A 19,926-nucleotide genomic window follows, 5' to 3' on the forward strand; every position below is an offset into this window, starting at 1 on the left:
CATTTTATAAACTCCAGCTGAAAAGATTTTCATATTTGTTCTCTTGTGTTTTCCATATCTTTTAATACTTTCCTCTTATCTTTAGAAATGGTACATACAGTTTTCAATGTACCCGCAAATATGACGTAAAATGCCCTCGCGTCGGAAAAAATCTTACCTAGTGTTTCCATATCTGTTGGATAGTTTTTATTCGTATATTCAGTAGTAAGTTTTCTCGCTTAACATGCTCTTTCTTTTGTCCCCTGCAAAAACTTCTTAACGAGGTTTTACTGTATTTGCGACTAGGTCTGTGGTCTCGTATGGTTCCACGTGCTTCCTTTTATCGATAATTTATTTCATTTATTCATTTATGGAGGTAAGAGTTGGAATTCAAGAGGACAAATTTTAGCAAATATTTGTTCATAGGAAGAGGAATTAGGGAATGGAATAATTTATGAAGGGAAATGTTCGATAAATATCAAAGTTCTTTGAAATAATTTAAGAAAAGACTTGAGTAAACAATTGATGAAGAATTTGCCACCTGGGAGACGGTCCTAAATGCATATCAATGACTACTGGAATTAATCATACCATCACTTTCTAGAAGTAGCACATTTTCCCAATAAATATAACATTGTGATTAAACATTTGAATGAAATACATCCTTTTGATGCCGACCTCCATATGTCTTATACACCTCTCTTTCTTCATAAGCTGCTGACTTCCATGTGTTGTATAGACCCCTGTAGGCCTAAACTTCACCTTATTCTAGCCTGTATAGTTTTACAGTTATCAAGATGGAAAAGGTATATCTTCAAATGTATGAATCATCTCAAATCAGCTTCTCTCTTTCTCTTGCTAAGGAGTTTGAAACAGTCCGACCTCTTTCTGCTTGAGAGCGTATTTCTGCTGTGTTCTAGCAGATATAACACCGCACAATGTTATCTTGTGTAAAATGATAGTATATATCACCTTGATATTATCTGATTAGGATTCCTATAATTCTTTCAACGCCTTGAAACCTCTCACGACTTAATTACTTGCTATCACTTTGAAATATGATACTGCATGGTGCAGAAACATGGCACTGTGCAGTTTGAATGATAAAGAAGTAATGAAGTTTTAATAAATCAGACGATAAGAGCACTAGACCAGACTGAACAGAGCAAATGAGGGTGGACACACAACATATGAAATGAGAATGCATGGTGCTCAAGACAAAGTAATTGATTATGAAACACGCCAAAGTACATGCTGTCTTCCTGATGAACTAAACATCTCATTAACCTGGGATTTGTGCTCAATGAATCTTTGAACTAGCATTCCAGATTCTTCCGCTTAAAGCTCCTGAGTGTACTAGTTTTCATTGCATTGTGAAACAATCCATACAAATACAGTACAAGAACATTTTTATTCTGTATAAAGTGTGGAAGGTCTCTTCTCCATTAGTAGACAGTAAGGTAAATATAAAGTCAATGAATCTAAACTACATTGTTTTGAGTCTCTACTGTAAACATTTGAAAATAATCTAAGCTAAACTGCTGTAACAGTGAATTTTTAAAGAGAACGCTGCATTCTTTAGTGCTCACACCTGAATCGCCTCAGTCCACTGGGTAAAACGGTAGTCAAATATTCCCCATCGGTGAGGAGTTATCAATAAAAGAACATGTGAAAATAAAAGAAAAAAAGGCATGCAGATGAATTCAACAGCCAATTATGAAAGTAAAAGAAACCATCATAAGGAGGACTCGAACTTATGTACTAACACATGTTAAAAAGCGAGATCCTTAGCCATTACGCTACGAAAAATGTTTGATGTGGTATTAGTACATGTAACATGTTATACCTGAAGTTAGAAAACAGGAAATGTAAAATTTGAAAATTATAGCCCATTGAGATAATTTCCCAAGTACCCCTGTAGAGTTTCTTCGTGAAAGCTTGACGTATAATTTGTGTACCCTGGCACTACAGATGCGAGAGGGTAATGTGAAAGTTTCAATTCGGAAGTATTCACGCTTAAACACCTGCAATACAATACAGAGCACTGTTATGGTATCATATCTTTATCAACATACTAAGGTAATTTAGGCGTTATGTCAACGAGAGTACAGATAATAATGTTCAGCTCTCAACACTTGCCTGGCAGGTAAAGTTTTATCGAAACCTCGAAATTGTCAATAAATTACGTACCCAGTAACTACGATTTATGCTGCCGACAGTGCTACATAGGAGTGATCTAACGGAAATATAATTTCACACCGAGGGCAAGTTAAGCATTACTTTACCGTATGTGGTAGAACTGGCCCCAAGTTGAAATTACCATTCTGCTCTTTATATAAACTATACAACTTATTCACTAAATACATGGCCATGTGGACACAAGCATACACACCAAATACAACACAGCCAGTAAGGAAAGATACTGTAAACCAGCATTTAAAAAAATTTCACTTACTCTTCTCTACATTTCACAAGTAGATCACAATATATTAGACCTCTGACAAGTTACCTGAAAATAATGATTTTCTGGTCACCTTGCAGTTCTTGCTTGTGACAAGGCTGATAATGTCGCTAGTTCCTAAAGCAAGAATTGTGACGTACCCACTCTTGCCCACAGATACGCGACAAAATGTGACGTGCCGGGTGACCTTAATAACATGAATACATACTTGCTCATATACTTCTCCATAAGCAATATCCCATGGGCGCCAGCATTCAAAATTATGGCTTGAAGATGATAGCTGATAATAATAATAATTATTATTATCATTATAATAGGTAATGAGACTAAATACTCCCAGAGGTGGGGTGACTGAATACCAACCATTAAGCACACACTTACTTTCAAACTAACGATTGTTAGTAAGAATTTCTGCAATAACCAATTAAATAACTTTATTAGAATGAAAAAAGTGACGGCGCATATACGAACTCTGAACTTACGGAAGCAAAAGAAAAATTTAATGAAATAAATTTAATAAACTGAACTGTTGCAAGGAGACTTGCAGTAATTTATGCCATTAGCTCACCATTTGTGGACTGTTATATGGACACAATCTATGTAACAGCTGATGCTCAATGGACCTCTAGTGCTGGCGTCGTCATCTCTAGTAGGTACCAGTCCTATTTCTGATTCGTGCATAGCTGACTACTTGAACAATGACTTTCCTGACTAACACTTCCTGAAGTACTCCTTACATAAAGTTGTAATGAGTCCTAATTTTAATAGCAAAATCACCTTGGGTTACATTCATGGAGAGAATAAACTTGTATTCTTCCGTATTACAGAAGTACGGAAGATAGGAAACTTAAAAGGGTCCACCTTTTCAATACAAAATTAACGATACGATGTCAAGAAAAAACTTAAATAAAGAATTGAACACCATTCGCTCTATAGCAAAATTTAATGGATATAATGAATCCTTTATTGAAAGAATAATCAATAAATTCAGACACCGCCCAAAAACCACCCTAATAAAAGACAACACTAGCACTGCCACGTTTTCCACATTTACCTTCAATAAAGAAATTTACGTCACTAACATTCTTAAAAAACACAACGTTAAAATAGCCTTTCGTATTAACAATAGAAGCACAGAGATCCTACACAACTCTTCATCAATAAATAAAAGTAGTCCTTTTTCTAAATCAGGTGTATGTAGGTTTTCTTGCCAAGACTGCAAAAGTTCTTACCTAGGGCAAACAGGACGCAGCTTTAAAATCAGATATGCAGAACATGTCAATGCCATAAAAAACAACCGTTTTTCTGCGGTCGGCCTACATATAAAAGAATTTAAGCACAACTTTACTGAAATAAATCAAGATCTTGAAGTATTAGATATTCTAAACAAAGGTTCTTTCCTAGACGTCACTGAAAACCTCTATATTCATTTAGACCAATATTTCAATCCCAACCTAAACTTAAATGATATCTCAGAGAAACCAAAGATCCTATTCGACTTTCTCATTGAATTTTTCAAAAACATGAATATCCCGAAAAACAGATCTGTCTTTCACATTATGCATAATACTTTGTCACGCCACACACTTTCACCACATCACCCTCCATATTTCCCCTCCTTCCACTCCTCCTCCCCTACCGCTCCTTCCCTCTCCCCTCCTAATCCAACAATGGCCGCTCCCCAGACCTAAACTATCCAACACGCCCTGCTCCTCTTCATCTCGCGCCATAGCTTTACCGCCTTATGTCCCGCAAAAAACATCATAGAAACCTGCCCCCACCCTACACGTAACGCTGCAACAATACACCACAAATACTGGCACAGTCAACCTCCAAACTCTCAGAAAACGAATTCCTTAATACCAATTTTATATTCTTGTCGAGATGAATACCGGACCTGTGAAGATTACAAGATTATTTTGTGCATCTACAGAAGGGTGGTGTTAATGAAGCTACGTAATATAGAGAGAGGCTTTCAAAGGTGATTAAATGAAGAAGTTATATCATGTTCAAGATCATGCTTTCACGTCTCTGCACAGTATTTAAAATACAATTTACCGTTGGTCTTTATAGCTATTGTTGAGAGTGAAGGAGTTTTTCCTGTTGTGTATGTTTATCAGGAACTCAAGGGAGACTTCATTAGTTAGTCCGAACATAAAGAAAATGATGAATTCTTCTCAGAAGAACTCTAAAGGTTTCACCTCACTTTTTCCTGCCTGCTGGCTCTTCAGAAGTGTGTACGCGTGCGTTTTGTATTCAGGAATCATTCAAGGCAAATATTTACGCACTGCAAGATGTGTGGTTAAGGTTATTTTTAATATGTATAACTTTTGCTTTCTCAACGATTCATTTGTTTCTATATTTGTCCCTGTTTTTATCTCCTTACAAGATGTGTATTGTTTAATATAATGCCTTGTGTAATATAAATGTCTACATGCTAGCCTATTTCCCACATTTTGGCTGAAGATGACGCCAAACAGCGTCGAAACTAGTTCCAAATGTAAATATATGTTGTAATAAACTATAACAATTTTGTATTGAAAAGGTGGACCCTTTTAAGTTTCCTATCTTCCATTCTCAGTTCAATACGGACAAAAATGAAATTCTTAGATTTAAATTACAGAAGTATAGCGTAACTAAATACATAACAAAATTTCTCCTGTCCTATACCAGTCAAAACCGGTCTCTCATCGACTAACTCTCTTCACTGAGATAATCAGGTCTCAATGAGAGTAATTTTGAGTAGTGCTCTACTCAGATGCGAAGTGAACTAGGTTAAGATCTTCAGCAGTTAAGACCTTCTCCGATGTCAAGACGCACAGCCCTCCTCCGATGTAATGATAGAATAGGTTAGAATTGACCGACAGATGCTCTCCAGCTCTTGTCGTTGATATATGTAGACTCCAAAATCTCCCTCCATGTACCATAACACATGGTCCAGTAAGATCTGATTTACTATCCCTTCTCCTATCCATCGTATATTGATCATTTCGTTCCATAACGTCCATTCACATAGGTTGAACTTTTCCGGGCAATCAGAGAGTCATGTAGCGAACTTCGAAAAGTAGGCATTAACAAGGCTTTAACTGTCTCTTCAGAGTATGGAAGGGGTAAGGACTCTTGCAAGCTTGACGACGCCTTTTTCGTGGTAACGGGCTAAAATTAGCATGGCGAGTCGAGTCACCTGACCTCGGCTACTGGAAATTTACTGCAAGCTATTAATACAATTGATGTTGTAATACCTTACTCAAGAAGTTGTTCGTTCAGAATACGTTATAGCCGTGATCTAAAGAAATGAAATGATGATGTGAAATGGATGACAAATTAAAAATGACCTACAACTAATTCAATATACACATCTTTCCAATTAATTACATAGTTCGATAATTTTGTACATGCTGTGATGTTCCAAACATCACAGACTATCAAAAAAAATTAGTACTCATGACCAACAAAGCAACATCTATCATCCGCAGCTCCCCAAACACACTAAAATTTTGAGAACATAACAATATGATACCCTCTCTTTAACTAGGGCATTTGCTTCAAACTTGGGCTTCCACCCCCTAGTGTTATGTCACACCACATTCATTACCCAAGCATTTATAACATAATATATAGAATAACTAAAAATACTTATATTGCTCAAAACAGGATATTAAAATTTAATAAGGTATTTGTATTTACCTTCAGGATTGGATTAATAATCTGACCAATATACGGAGTAAATTCTGTAGTAAAAGCAACAGGCATGTAAATGAACATCATTATGTAGCCATCCTTCACATGGGGAGCTATATCTGTTCGTTCAGCAGTGCTTATGATTTCTGTAAAGACATGATAAAATGCATTACTGAACATCATTGGAAACATTTCAGCACAACTGCATCCTGTATATGCTATTGTTTTCCTCTTAAGCTTGTCTAATAGCTATAAATAAACATGGAGTAGAGATTATTCTTTCAGACAAATACTTTATTTTGTGTGATATTGGAAGCCATTTCTTTTCATTTTTAACTCTCTCAATTTTTGGCTGTTACTGTCTTCAGTCTGCTGAAAGTGATTTTTGAATAAATACATTTATAAACTACCTGATTTTTTTCACAGGCTGATTTATTTATAAAGACAATCACAAAAACTAATCCTATATAAACATTATGTTGCTCACAAATGGCATGAGGAAAGGTCATTAAGTGGACAGGACAGTACTCTTATATACGATCATTGCATTTGCATAATTATTCATATGTTTTCTTGTGTATCATGAACTAATCACACACACACATTCATTCTATCTTAAGCTATTGCACACACAGAATCAAGTAAACATTCATCCAGGCAAGAACATTTACGTTATTTACAGGTTTAATTAAATATACATTCTCTTTACACATTTACAAAATTTTGAAATAAAAAGTTTTTTTTCCCTGTGGTGAGAGTTCATTCCAAAGCTGAGCAGAACCTATAAAGAATATAGAGAAGACTCTTTGATTAGCTGTTCTTGGAAGTGGAGGGAAAAGGGACACCCCTCCAACATCTTTGGATGGAATGATAGTTCAGCTGTAAGTGGAAGCCGACGTGTGTTACCTTGAGGGATTTTCGCAGAAAAGCAATACTATCTGTTTACAGAAAATGGCTATGGGAGGCAGAGACCCGGCTGTGTTTAAATGACTATGTTGGGCAATTAATTGTTCTGCTCAGCACTGAACTCCCTCTAATTTAGTCGTGTCCAGTACTGTAGTAGGGTGCCAAGAAGGAAGCCTGTACAATAATATTGGCAGTAATAGCATAAAATAGGCTGTCTAAATCACTTTCTAGCACCCACTACAGATCAGATAAATCCTAAGACTCTGTATGCTTTGCACCTTATCTTCTCCACATGCATGTTCTACTTTTAGTTACTGCAAGTATGGACACAAAGTAGTTTTGATGTGCAAGGGGTCATGTTCTTCCCATGAAACGAAATTTGATGCAATATATTAGTATGAATGTAGTTATTAACCTGATATATTTACACTCCTCCCCTGCGAACCATGGGACCTCGCCGTTGTGTGGAGGCTTGCGTGTCCCAATGAAGCAGATAGCTAAGCCGCAGATGAACTTTCGGAAGTTGCAAGGGCGGCAGTCTACATGATTGACATATGGCTTTGTAATAATACTCAACATGGCTTAAATGTGTTGATACTGCTACACGGCTGAAAGCTAGGGGAAACTACAGCCGTAACTAACTCCCGAGGACATGCAGCTCTCTCTGCAGGAATGATGTACTGATCATGGCTTCCTCTCGGGTAAAATATTCTGGAGGTAAACTAGTCCCCCATTCATATCCAGGTGGGAACTACACGAGAGGGGGCGATCATCAGGAAGATGGATTACTGACATTCTGCGAGTCGGAGTGTGGAATGTTATAAGTTTGAATCGTTGGGGTACATTACAGAATCTGAAAAGGGAGATGAATAGACTATAGTTAGATGATGTTGGTATAAGTGAAGTACATTGGCAGGAAGAACAGGATTTTTGGTCAGGTAACTACCGAATTATCAACACAAAATCAAACAGGGGAAATGCAGGAGTTGGTTTAATAATAAAATAGGGCAGCATAGCGAAAGAAATACCGTCATTAAGAGAGACACCAAACCAACGCCCACCACAATAATGCAGGTCTATATGCCTACTAGTTCGGCGGATGATGAGGAAATTAAAAAATATATGAAGAGATAGAAGATTTAATATAATACGTAACAGGTGACGAGAATCTAATTGTGATAGGAGACTGGAATGCAGCGGTAGGCCAAGGAAGAGAAGATAATACAGTAGGAGAATTCGGACAGGGACAAAGGAACAAAAGAGGAAGTCGGCTGATTGAAGTCTGCACTGATCATAATTTAGTCATTTTGCCAATACTTGGTTCATACACCAAAAACGATGGCTGTATACGCGGACAAGACCTGCAGACACTGGAAGGTATCAAATAGACTTCATTATGATTAGGCAGAGATTCAGAAACCAGGTGTTGGAATGCAAAACTTTCCCAAGAGCAGACGGACTCTCACCACAACTTGTTGGTCATGAAATGCCATCTGAAGTTGAAGAAATTGAAGAAAGAATGGAATACAAGGGGATGGGATCCAGACAAGTTGAATGAAAAGAGTGTGAGGGACTGTTTCAATTAACATGTTGCACAAGGAAAAAAGAAAAGGCTGATGACAACACAACAGAGGAAGAATGGACAGTCGTGAAGAATAATGTCTCTAGGGCTGCTGAAGAAAGGAAAGATCAGCTAAGTATCAGTGGATAACTCTGGAGATACTAGACCTGATGGATGAACAACGAAAGTACAAGAATGCAAAAAATGAAGAGGGCAAATAGGAATACAGGTGATTAAAGAAGGAAATGGACAGAAAGTGCAAGGTAGTTAAGGAAGAATGGCTGAAGGAGAAGTGTAAGGATGTCTAAGGTTGTATGGTCCTAGGAGAGGTAGATGCTGCATACAGGTAAATCAAGGAAACTTTTGGAGAAAGGAAATCTAGATGTATGAATATTAAGAGCTCAGATGGAAAGCCACTTCTAGGGAAAGAAGACAAAGCAGAAAGATTGCAGGAACATATCCAACAGCTGTATCAAGGTAAAGATGTAGATGATTTGGTTCAGGAACAAGAAGAGGGTGTTGATGCTGATGAAATGGGAAACCCAATATTGAGGTCTGAGTTTGACAGAGCTGTGAGAGACCTAAATAGGAACAAGGCACCTGGAATTCATGACATTCCCTCTGAATTACCGACTGCCTTAGGAGAAACCAGCATGACAAGGTTATTCCACTTAGTGTGTAAGATGTACGAGTGCCATCCGATTTTTGACAGAAATTTGTTATACCTATTCCCAAGAAAGCCGGTGCTGAAAAGTGTGAAAACTACCACACCATTAGTTTAGAATCTCATGCTTGCAAAATTTTAACATGTATTATTTACAGAAGAATGGAAAGACAAGTTGAAACTGAGTTGGGAGAAGATCAATTTGGCTTCAGAGGAAATGTAGGAACATGTGAAGCAATCCCGACTTTACATCTGATCTTAGAGGATCGAATTAAGGAGGACAAGCCCACGTACATGGCATTCGTAGATCTAGAAAAGGCATTCGATAATGTTGATTGGACCAAGCTATTTACAATTCTGAAGGTGATTGGGATCAGATACCGAGAACGAAGAATTATCTACAATCTGTATAAAAATCAGAGTGCAGTCATAAGAATCGAGGGCTTTGAAAAAGAAGCAGCAATCCAGAAAGGAATGAGGCAAGGCTGCAGTTTGTCCCCCATCCATTTCAATCTTTACATAGAACAGGCAGTAAAGGAAATCAAAGAGGAATTTGGAAAGGGAATCACAATCCAAGGAGAGGAAATCAAGACCTTGAGATTTGCCAATGATATCATTTTATCTGAGACTGCAGAAGATCTCCAGAAGCTGCTGAATGGTATGGACGAAGTCTTGGGTAAGGAGTACAAGATGACAATAAATAAGTCCAAAACAAAAGTAAGGGAGTACAGTCGAACAAAGGCAGGTGATGCAGGAAATATTAGATTAGGAAATGAAGTCTTAAAAGGAAGTAGAGGAATACTGTTACTTGGGTAGTAAAATAAGTAACGTTGGCAGAAGTAAGGAGGACATAGAACGCAGACTAGCACAAGCAAGGAAGAGCTTTCTTAAGAAAAGAAATTTGCTCACTTTAAACATTGATATAGGAATTAGAAAGATTGTTTCTGAAAACTTACATCTGGAGCATGGCATTGTATGGAAATGAAACATGACGATAAATAGCTCAGAAAGAAAGAGAATAGAAGCTTTTGAAGTGTGGTGTTACAGAAGAATGCTGAAGGTGAGATGGATAGATCGAATTACGAATGAAGAAATACTGAATCGAATTGGCTAAATTTGATGAGAAGAAGAGATAGAACGACAGGACACATGTTAAGACACCCAGGACTTGTTCAGTTGGTTTTTGAGGAAGTGTAGGTGGTAAGAATGGCAGGGGAGGACCAAGATATGAATATGACAAGCAGACAAGAGCAGATGTAGGATGCAATAGTTACATAGAAATGAAAAGGTTAGCACAGGATAGGGTGGCATGCAGGCTGCATCAAACCAGTCCAAGGACTGATGACAAACAACAACAAAGTTACACTTCTTCTCCTACCGCTTTTTCCCCACACCTGTGGGGTCGCAGGTGTGAACTGCATCGAACATATGGATATGGCCCTGTTTTACGGCTGGATGCCCTTCCTCACACCAAACCTATATGGAGGGATATAATCACTATTGCGGGTTTCTGTGGTGGTTGGTAGTATAGTATGTTGTCTGAATATGAATAGGAGAGTGTTGAGACAGGCACAAACACCCAGTCCCTGAGCCAGAAGAATTAGATGCGATTAAAATCCCTGACCTGGCCGGGAATCGAACCCGGGACCCTCTGAACTGAAGGCCAGTGTGCTGACCATTCAGCCAACAAGTCGGACATATTTACACTTCTGTACGTTTAAAAAGATTCCATTTGCACGGCGCCACAGGGCCACATTATCATGGTCCAACTGGAACCCATCCACATAGCTCTTTTTTCAAATGCCTCTAAACCATTGTGTCAACAGCAAACTGCATCGAAGCAGACAATGCACAACCTGGTAGATCCAGCATAAAAATCTGTAACAGTAGCAGCCCTATCACACTACCTTGGACCACAACCAGTCACCATAGTTTGATCCGACTTGGCCATACTGAACACAACGCACTGCGACCTACTAGGAACAATCTCGATCATGCCCAGCAGCTTGGCTTGAATGTCATACTCGGCGAGTTTTAACAATAGTCGTCGATGAGGTACTTGGTCAAACATCTTGCTCCAGTTAAGAGCTACGCAGTACACTTGGGAAATGCTAGTTTGGTCCAAGGAATGTTGCAACTCAAATTGCTTTTATTAGAAGTGCAATACAGGATGGTTGTTATTCACATGTCTCTCATTAAGAAAATCTAGTACTTGTTTACCAATTAGGTGTTCCACGCATTTATAGATACCAGATATTAGAGAGACTGGGTGGTAGCTGTCTACATTTTCTCTCTTACCATCTTTGAACATAAGAAGATGTACAATATTATAGGGAAGGATCCACCTTTCAATACTCCGTAGTAAAAAGTAGTTACAACCTGTTTATTGGGACCGGTTTCAACGCATTTCAAGTGTCATCATCAGCCAATTAGCGAAGATCTTAAAACAACTAATATATTGAACACAGGCAAAATATTAACATTGTATCATATCGTAGCAATTCAGTTAATGTTCAAAACACAATAATCACAGTCAAGAGAATTGCTACGATATGATACAATGTTAATATTTTGCCTGTGTTCAATATATTAGTTGTTTTAAGATCTTCGCTAATTGGCTGATGATGACACTTGAAATGCGTTGAAACCGGTCCCAATAAACAGGTTGTAACTACTTTTTACTACGGCGTATTGAAAGGTGGATCCTTCCCTATAATATTGTACATCATCTTATTTCTCTATTCAATACGGAACAATCATGAAGTTTTTAACTTTAAATCTTTGAACATGGGAATGACATTAGCTTTATATTAAACATTGTAAAAAGGGAAGGTGTCAATGCATTGCACAGCTGTGGAGAATTCTTGCTGGTGCATTATTTGGATTTTCCACTGCATGGGGCCTGGTTTTCCAAACGATTTCTCGGACCTCATTTTTGGTAGAGACTGTTTAATGGAGTGAGAGAAGGTGTCCTTGTCAGCTGTGGTAAAGTTATTTTTAAATTTACAGTTAAATGTGTATGCTATTTCGGGGAGAAGGAACCGAGAGTCCATTGTACTTGAAGCCCAGATGGGCACAGTTGCTGCTTTTGACTGAAGTCCATCTTTCTATAGTATTGGAACCAAGGCTGTGGATATATGAACTGTATGAGTCTTGGATTAACCCCTTCCTGCCCTTAGCGCTCGCCTGTTCACTTTGCCTTCCAGTCCTTAGCGCCCGAAAGCGCCCGGCTGCATCATGTGCACACGTCTGCGATCTATGCGATAGCTTTGTATTTTTTCAGCAGTAAAGTGTTTATAAGGGATTTATGAACACGTCATACAATATACAAGGATTAGGAAGTAAATGAAAAGCGATAATCTCTCTTGAAGTAGCCTAGGCAACGGTCTTGAACTTGTGCGAGCGCAGGCGAGCTATTTCGTTCATCAATATGGCAAGATTGAATAGTGCGGATATTGAAACTGAGCTGAATATAGGCAAAGAAAATGACCTGAAGATTGGCAACAAGGAAGCATTGTATCATTGCTCAAGAAAGGAAATAGGAAGAAATGTGAAAATTATAGAGGTATAACCCTATAATCACATGGGCTAAAAATAATGGAGAAAGTCATAGACAAAAGACTGAGGGATATAATAGGAACACAGAGGAAGAACAATAGGCTTTAGGTCTAATAGATTAACAACCGACTTGACATTTACATTGTGAACAATAACGGAAAAACACCTGGAAAGGAACAAGGAAATCATGTTTTTACTTTTGGATTTGGAAAAAGCTTATGGTACAGTTAAGAGAAAAAGTGTATAGGAATGCCTACGGAAAAGTAATGTACCAAAATCATTAATTAACAAGATAAAAATGTTGTATCATGAGAGTAAAAGCAGTGTACGAGTGGGGAGTGGTGACAAAACATTTTATTTAAAAAAAAGTCTCAAGCAAGGAACTGCACTGTCACCATTATTGTTTATTATATTGATGGGTGAAATCATAAAACGTGTAAAACAAAGTATCAGTAGTGATGAAGTGAATGCTTTGTATTTGCAGATGGTGTGGTGATTTGGGGAAAGGGAGAAAAGGAAGTACAAAGGAGACTGGATGTTTGGAATGAAAATCTGAAGGAGTTTGGAATAGTAATTAGTAAAAAGAAAACTAGTCATACTGTGGAAAAGAGAAAAAGAGAAGCCAAGTGAACGTAGATCGAGAACGGTTAGAGAATGTAGAACAGTATATATATCTGGGTAGGATTATTAATGGAAATAAAGAAAACAACCCTGAAATTAATAACAGACTAAGTAATGGTACAACATTTTATCATGAAGTCAGAGAGCTTTTATGGGATTACAAAGTGGCCAAGAGAACGAAATTAACATTATATAAACAGTATTTCATACCAATTGTAATATATGGACTAGAAACGCTGGTAACTAATATCAGATAAGATAGTACGACCCAAACAGTAGAAATGAAATTTTTAAGAACATTGGTTAAAAAGACGAGAAGAGAGAGAAGAGCTAAATATAGAACCGTTAGTACAGAACATACAGAAAGCAAGACTGAAATGGTTCAGACATGTAAAAAGAATGGGAAAGGAACGGGTAGCAAGAAGGGAATTGGAAAGGGAAGTTAAGGGAAAGGGACCAGTTGGAAGACCGAGAAGAAGGTGGACGGATCAGATTTGGAAGGACATTAGAGAAGCTGGATTGGATGTGACAGATGTAATGGAGCAGGAAATGTGGAAGGACAGAAAGGAGTGGAGGAGGCTTGTTAAATACACCTGGGCGACTGGAGTGGGACATTGATGATGATGATGATGATGATGAAAATGACAGAATCATTGAGTACGGGTGGAGGTGATTCTTAGTGAGTGAATAACATATCGACGGAGATAATTTTAGTGATATCAGTGATGTAAGTGAAAACGGATATCGAGAAATCGGACCTGATGGCGATTCCACGGCAATTCAGGTAACAAACTTTTTGTTTTGTTACTCCAAATGATTATATGGATGATGTTGAACCTGCCCATAATTTGGAAAGTGTTACGAGAATTTTTTTTTTTTGCGTAGGAAGAGATAAACTATTCAGTGACAGCCAATTGCATATATATCAATGCAGCATACGAACAGGCACATTCCGGTAATATAGATGCAGAATGGGAAGACACTTGCCCAGAGGAAGTAAAATCTTATATACATGTGCATCATTGCACTTCCAAAATCACGTGATTATTGGTTTAGAGGGATTCAGACAACACGAAAATGTGACAAATGCAGAATACCTTTATGTCGAGTATCACCAGTAGAAGGGGTGGGAGGAGGTTTGAACCAACAACCTTATGACTATGAACAGAGAAAAGGATGTGATTGTGTATTTTCTAATATTACTGAAAATTTGAGTACATTGTGATCAATAGTTTTTATTATATTTTACTTTATGTGAAACAATGTGCTCTGCTGCAATTTTTCCTAAATAGGTTGAAACCTGGGGATAAGCGGAGTGAAAATGTGGGCGGGAAAGGGTTAATGATTCAGTTTCGTCCCTAGCCAGTCTATACTTTTCTCACCTACTGTCGCTTAGATATTTCTTCCACTTTCTGTAAAAATTATTCCTCTTTCAGACACCAGATTCTCTTTCATGATTCATATTATTTTCTGTTTTCAGCACCGCATGATCAATACATTAAAGGATTTCTTTTTCCCAGTTTTGTTATATCTCATTAATATTTATATTGCCGGTGAAGTACGTGAGGGGGCAGGAAGACGTTTCAACAGAAGTGAGGAAAGGTTGTTCCAATTAGTGCGAGAAAAATTATATATTATTCTATAGTGGAGTTTTGGGTGAGGATTTTCTGTAGGTCAAAGTTATGAATATAGCTTGAAGAACAGAAAATCAAGGAATTAAATCTAGCAACGTAACTGATTAGGAATTAGTAAGGAACAGACAGGTTTAATGTAGAACGGAAATTGAGTAAAGTTGGTAGCTTGGAACACTACCTGGTGGAGAAAAATGCCATAGAAAGTGGCAAGAAAGCAATTGGCCAGTTATTTGGCACCAGGGCAGCATTCCTACACCATGTCAATTTCAGGATTCCAGGCAATTGTGGGACTGTACCTAAAGGCCACGGACGCTACCTTCCAATCCTAGCCCATTCCCATCCTTGCATAGCCAAAAGCCTTCAATGTGTTAAGGTGATGTTAAACCACTCGAAAAAAGTTCAAGATGTATGTCACCAGCAATAAACTGCATCAAAATTATGCAGTACTTCCTGTATACAATCCAGATAGGAGAACAAGGCATCGTTCAGCACCTGTGAGGACTTCGGTGTACAATGCAATGACACGATGAGGAATTTATTGCTACCACTTGTAATTTCTACCCACACTGTTTCAGCTGTCATTTCCAGGTCTTGTAAGATTACCCCCTGGTTTTGCATCAAGAACTCTGCCTTCTGAAGTAGGTATAGAGCAGGTACACCAAGTTGTGTATTATGTCAGATAACATTTCCCACAAATCTACGACTTCCATCAAATTGGGAAAGGTAATTGAAAACATTCCTCACAATACTTGCAGAACAGTGGCAACAGGAGCTATCAGTAGCTCTGTGAAAGTGAGCTGAGAAACTTGAGAGTCAAGAATCAAGTACATAGTTGAACATGCAATACATAAAATGCTAAATCAATCTTTTCCTTATGTGATCTGACAGTTGGAACAAGTCCTCGTGATCAGCTAGCAAGGTAAGCATAAAGAAGCTAGAAATTTAAAATGTTAATATCAATTAAAGTACACAATCATTTCACAAGAATCAGAGATTGTAAAATATTAACAGTTCACCTTGAAGGAAATTCCATCTGAAACTTCCCTGGGAGTTGCTAGAGACCATAATATACAGAAACTGCAGCCACACACTTAAAATGTCAAATATAGAAGAAATATTTTGTGAATTATACCACGTTTCTCATTTCTTAAATTCTAGTTCACAAATATCAGCAATGACACAGCAGTGTACGAACCATATTAGTGTACTTCATCAGTAATTATGCAAAATAAGCTAGGCGTTATACCGTATTTACTTGCGTATTAGACCCCTTTTTTTCCCCACTTTTACAGCCAAAAATAATAAAGGGGGGTCCAATGTGCAACAACCTCAAAATTTTGTACAGCGAACACATGACTTCTAGGTTATAAAGAGCTATAAATTGTACGTGTAAACATTCTATACTATTATTTAACAAACTTAGAATGTATTTTACTCTGGCCATTTTCGTCGGAAGGCAGTAGTTCTAAACGTAACAAGACAAACGGTGAACACTACTTCTAGGCCTACAGTACATATAAAAGACCGTTTTAGTTACACATATCACGTCATTCGTTACATCTCATTAATTCCTATGGTGAGGTTGACGTTAGGAAGGGCATACGGCTGTAAAAACTCGCTACGAAGATTCGTCTCACTTCATACTCGATCCCGTAGAAGAACGGGATAAGGGTATCACGTTATCATACAATTGCTGTAAATAGTGATACAAAAGAACTTAATGGCCAGTCATTTGTCTCTGTCAGTTCAGCAGTAGGCCTATCATGCAGTAAAACTGATCACTGCTTTCATTTGAATTATCGCCTTGCGCCGCCAACTTTGCCTTGCAACCGGCGTGTCGGCATTCAAAGTGACATCTTCACTGCTATCTCTCGTCAGTCGCGTCAGCCATGCTTCATTCTCTTTGAGCCATGCACTGCAATCAAGAGCATACGAGGTCCTGTCTTTTGAACCCTTTAAAAATAATTTTGTTTCCGACTATAGAGTCTAAACAGTGTAAATCTATTCCCAGTCTGTGTATATATAGCAGAAGCCACTCCTTCTGAATAAAGCCATGCTGTAGAAAGCATGCCTAACCACCAGCTGATAACTAGCGTATGTTGTGTGTTGTACTTCCGAATGTAATACATATAACTGAAACCATTCTTTTGATAACTGCAGCTGTCGGAACATAGACCCTTATTTTTAAGTATATTTCATGCTTGTTCTCTACATTTATCACATCAGGATTTGTGTAAACAGCTGTTCATGAGATAAGACAGACCACATTGTTTAAGTTAGGTACATTATCGCCCTGTGAATGCCAAATGTTCGACGGAAAAAATAAAAATAAATAACAGGAAATTATACTGCATTTATGGATATCTACAGGTGTGGCGGTAATGCGTTTTATTATCACAATGTTTAATTTTGTACGTTCGTTGCCTCTTTTTTTAATTAATGCATACCCTAGTATGTTTTTTTGGCGTCTCCGAAAATCGTTTAAAGTACATGGGGACATAAAATTTTTATTATTATTATTATTATTATTATTATTATTATTATTGTTAGGTACGTTGGCGAGTAAAACAATTGTTTTAATTGGATAGCCTTTATCACGTTTTAAACTTACTTCTTTCCAAATATATACCTATATTGGCCCGAGTTACGAGATATTAAAAGACCACTTTGTTAAAGATCTCACCTGCTGTATAAATAGCAACCACCACGAATATTTCCCAACTAAACTCGTTTCCTCATCCCGAGGTGGTACAGCTCTTTTTAGACATACCCCCAGTGGAGGGGAGTTACATGTAACGCTTTTACCGCATATCAACCTTCCTGCCATTCGTAAATCCCTGGCAGTACGGTACCGGCAATCGAAGTCAGACCCCTGAAAACAGCAACTAATTGTGCTAACCATTATGCTGGCGGACATTATTAACTACAAAACAAAGACATATAGCATGACTGATGCATTCTTGCAACTGTGGGTTGAACACAAAGCTAGGCCTATTCATCTATTTGTGAGACTTCATCAGAGTTGCAGTAGACCTACGCTAGAGAGGCAGATATTTCTTAACTACGAAACACATGTACCGCATGGATTCGACGCATTTTCATTCTGTAGGTTGTACAGATGAAACTATTCACAAATTTGTGCGATGTCATCAGAGCTGCACGAGACATATCCGCTTCGAAGCGGAATCGTCGTCGTTCTCTGACGAATTACGTTGTGGGGTCTTATAGGCAAAATTTATTTTTTTCATTTTCTTCGTCTCTAAAAGCCAGGGGGGTTCTAATAAGCGAGTGGGTCTAATACACAAGTAAATACGGTATTTACAAAGCAATAATTCATGTTCAGCTCCTTTCTGTCTGCAAAAACATGCTGTTAATTTCTCATTTATATTTGCATGACTTGTAAAAGGCTTAAATCTAAACACACTGGAAGGAAGAATTGAGAGCATCAGAAGTAATTAGGAAAACTCTCGGAAATATGTATACGGAGTAGATAGCTAAATGCAAAAATATACCCTGTATATGCAAATTATCCCCGCACGCCAGTTACAGGAAGAGAAATTTTTATTTTTTAAAAATATTCACATGGCTTTGTTGAATATTCATACTGAAATACTACAATACAATAATACTAAACTATAACACAGGAAAACCTCGATGCATCGTTTTTCAAGTGGGAGGGGAAGAATGATGATGGATGTGGGAAATGATAAATGCGGGTGACATAAAATAGGGGGAAAGCAAAATAATAAAATATAGGTGCTGTATTTGGGCATTTTTCAATTATGTAAATACAGTAAAACCTACCTATAACGGACACCTTTGGGACAGAAAAAAATGTCCGTTCTGAAGGGGTGTCCGCCCGCGAGAGGTTATGAAACCGGTACCATTAAACATAAGTTGGAACACAGTAACCCATGTGTTGTATGTGTTAACAATTCTCACAAATGTACCTTCAATTGCATACTGTATACAGTATTGTACAATATACCGCACTGTACTCACATGAGAAAGTTGTAGATCGGCTGCTGCAGCTACGATGCACTGTATTAAAGAGACAAAAACACTTCTCTGGAAACCTCTATTGAGCACACTGTACACTATTACCGTTCACCATGTAAAAATTAAGAACGTATGAGTTTTTGAAACTTAAAATCAGTATGCAGATGTAGCAATCTCTGGCACAGTACAGTAAAACATTAGCAGTTGAAAAAATCCTTTATGTTCGTTTGTTTTGTCCATTTTGGTTCAGCAATGATGTTTTCACTATGTGCAATTAAACCCTGGGTCAAATTTACACCTTTTTCATCGTTTTGTTTATAACAGAATTCTTTCAGTCGCTTAACAAAGCCGAGAGCCTCACTGTACGAGGTTATTGGCAGTACATTCATTTCCATATTTTCTTCAAAGTCGTCATTAGCATCACCTTCACTCCCGCTTTCGTTAGAATCTTCATTTTTGTCCTTCTTCCCTTGGATTGACTAAAGAATCGTTTTCGTGTCTCCACTGTCACACTCGGTTGGAATATCTGAATCAATTTCGATGTAGGTGTTCACTTGTACACTGTAACCTGCTGCATTAATCAACTCTTGTGTTGTTTCCATGCTGTCAGGAAGGATATCCGATTCTATTTCGGGATGTCCACCACTAGCGGGAAACCCGGCTTTCAGAAAGTGTTGAGGCCATGATGTTTTTCCATGCATTGGTTATCCATGAAATTGCTTGGAGAACATTCAGCCCCTTTGTCAGTGTTTGAAGGGTTACTTCATTCCCATTAAGTTTTGATACTATGTGCTTTATCACTAACTGTCTGTACATGACCTTGAAGTTCTGGATCACTCCTTGGACAAGCAGCTGAGAAACT

At 37.9% G+C, this 19,926-nt stretch overlaps 1 protein-coding gene across 1 annotated transcript in view; it reads right to left on the reverse strand.

Moving 5' to 3' along the window:
• Nucleotides 1–19,926, reverse strand: part of LOC136864677 (stalled ribosome sensor GCN1) — a 599,881-nt gene that overhangs the window by 232,607 nt on the left and 347,348 nt on the right. Inside the window, exon 27 of the mRNA XM_067141987.2 lies at nt 6,128–6,267. Coding sequence (XP_066998088.2) covers nt 6,128–6,267 — 140 coding nt within the window. The remainder of the gene's footprint in view (nt 1–6,127; nt 6,268–19,926) is intronic.

This window comes from Anabrus simplex, chromosome 2 (genome assembly GCF_040414725.1).
Source record: "Anabrus simplex isolate iqAnaSimp1 chromosome 2, ASM4041472v1, whole genome shotgun sequence".
Lineage (NCBI taxonomy): Eukaryota > Metazoa > Arthropoda > Insecta > Orthoptera > Tettigoniidae > Anabrus > Anabrus simplex.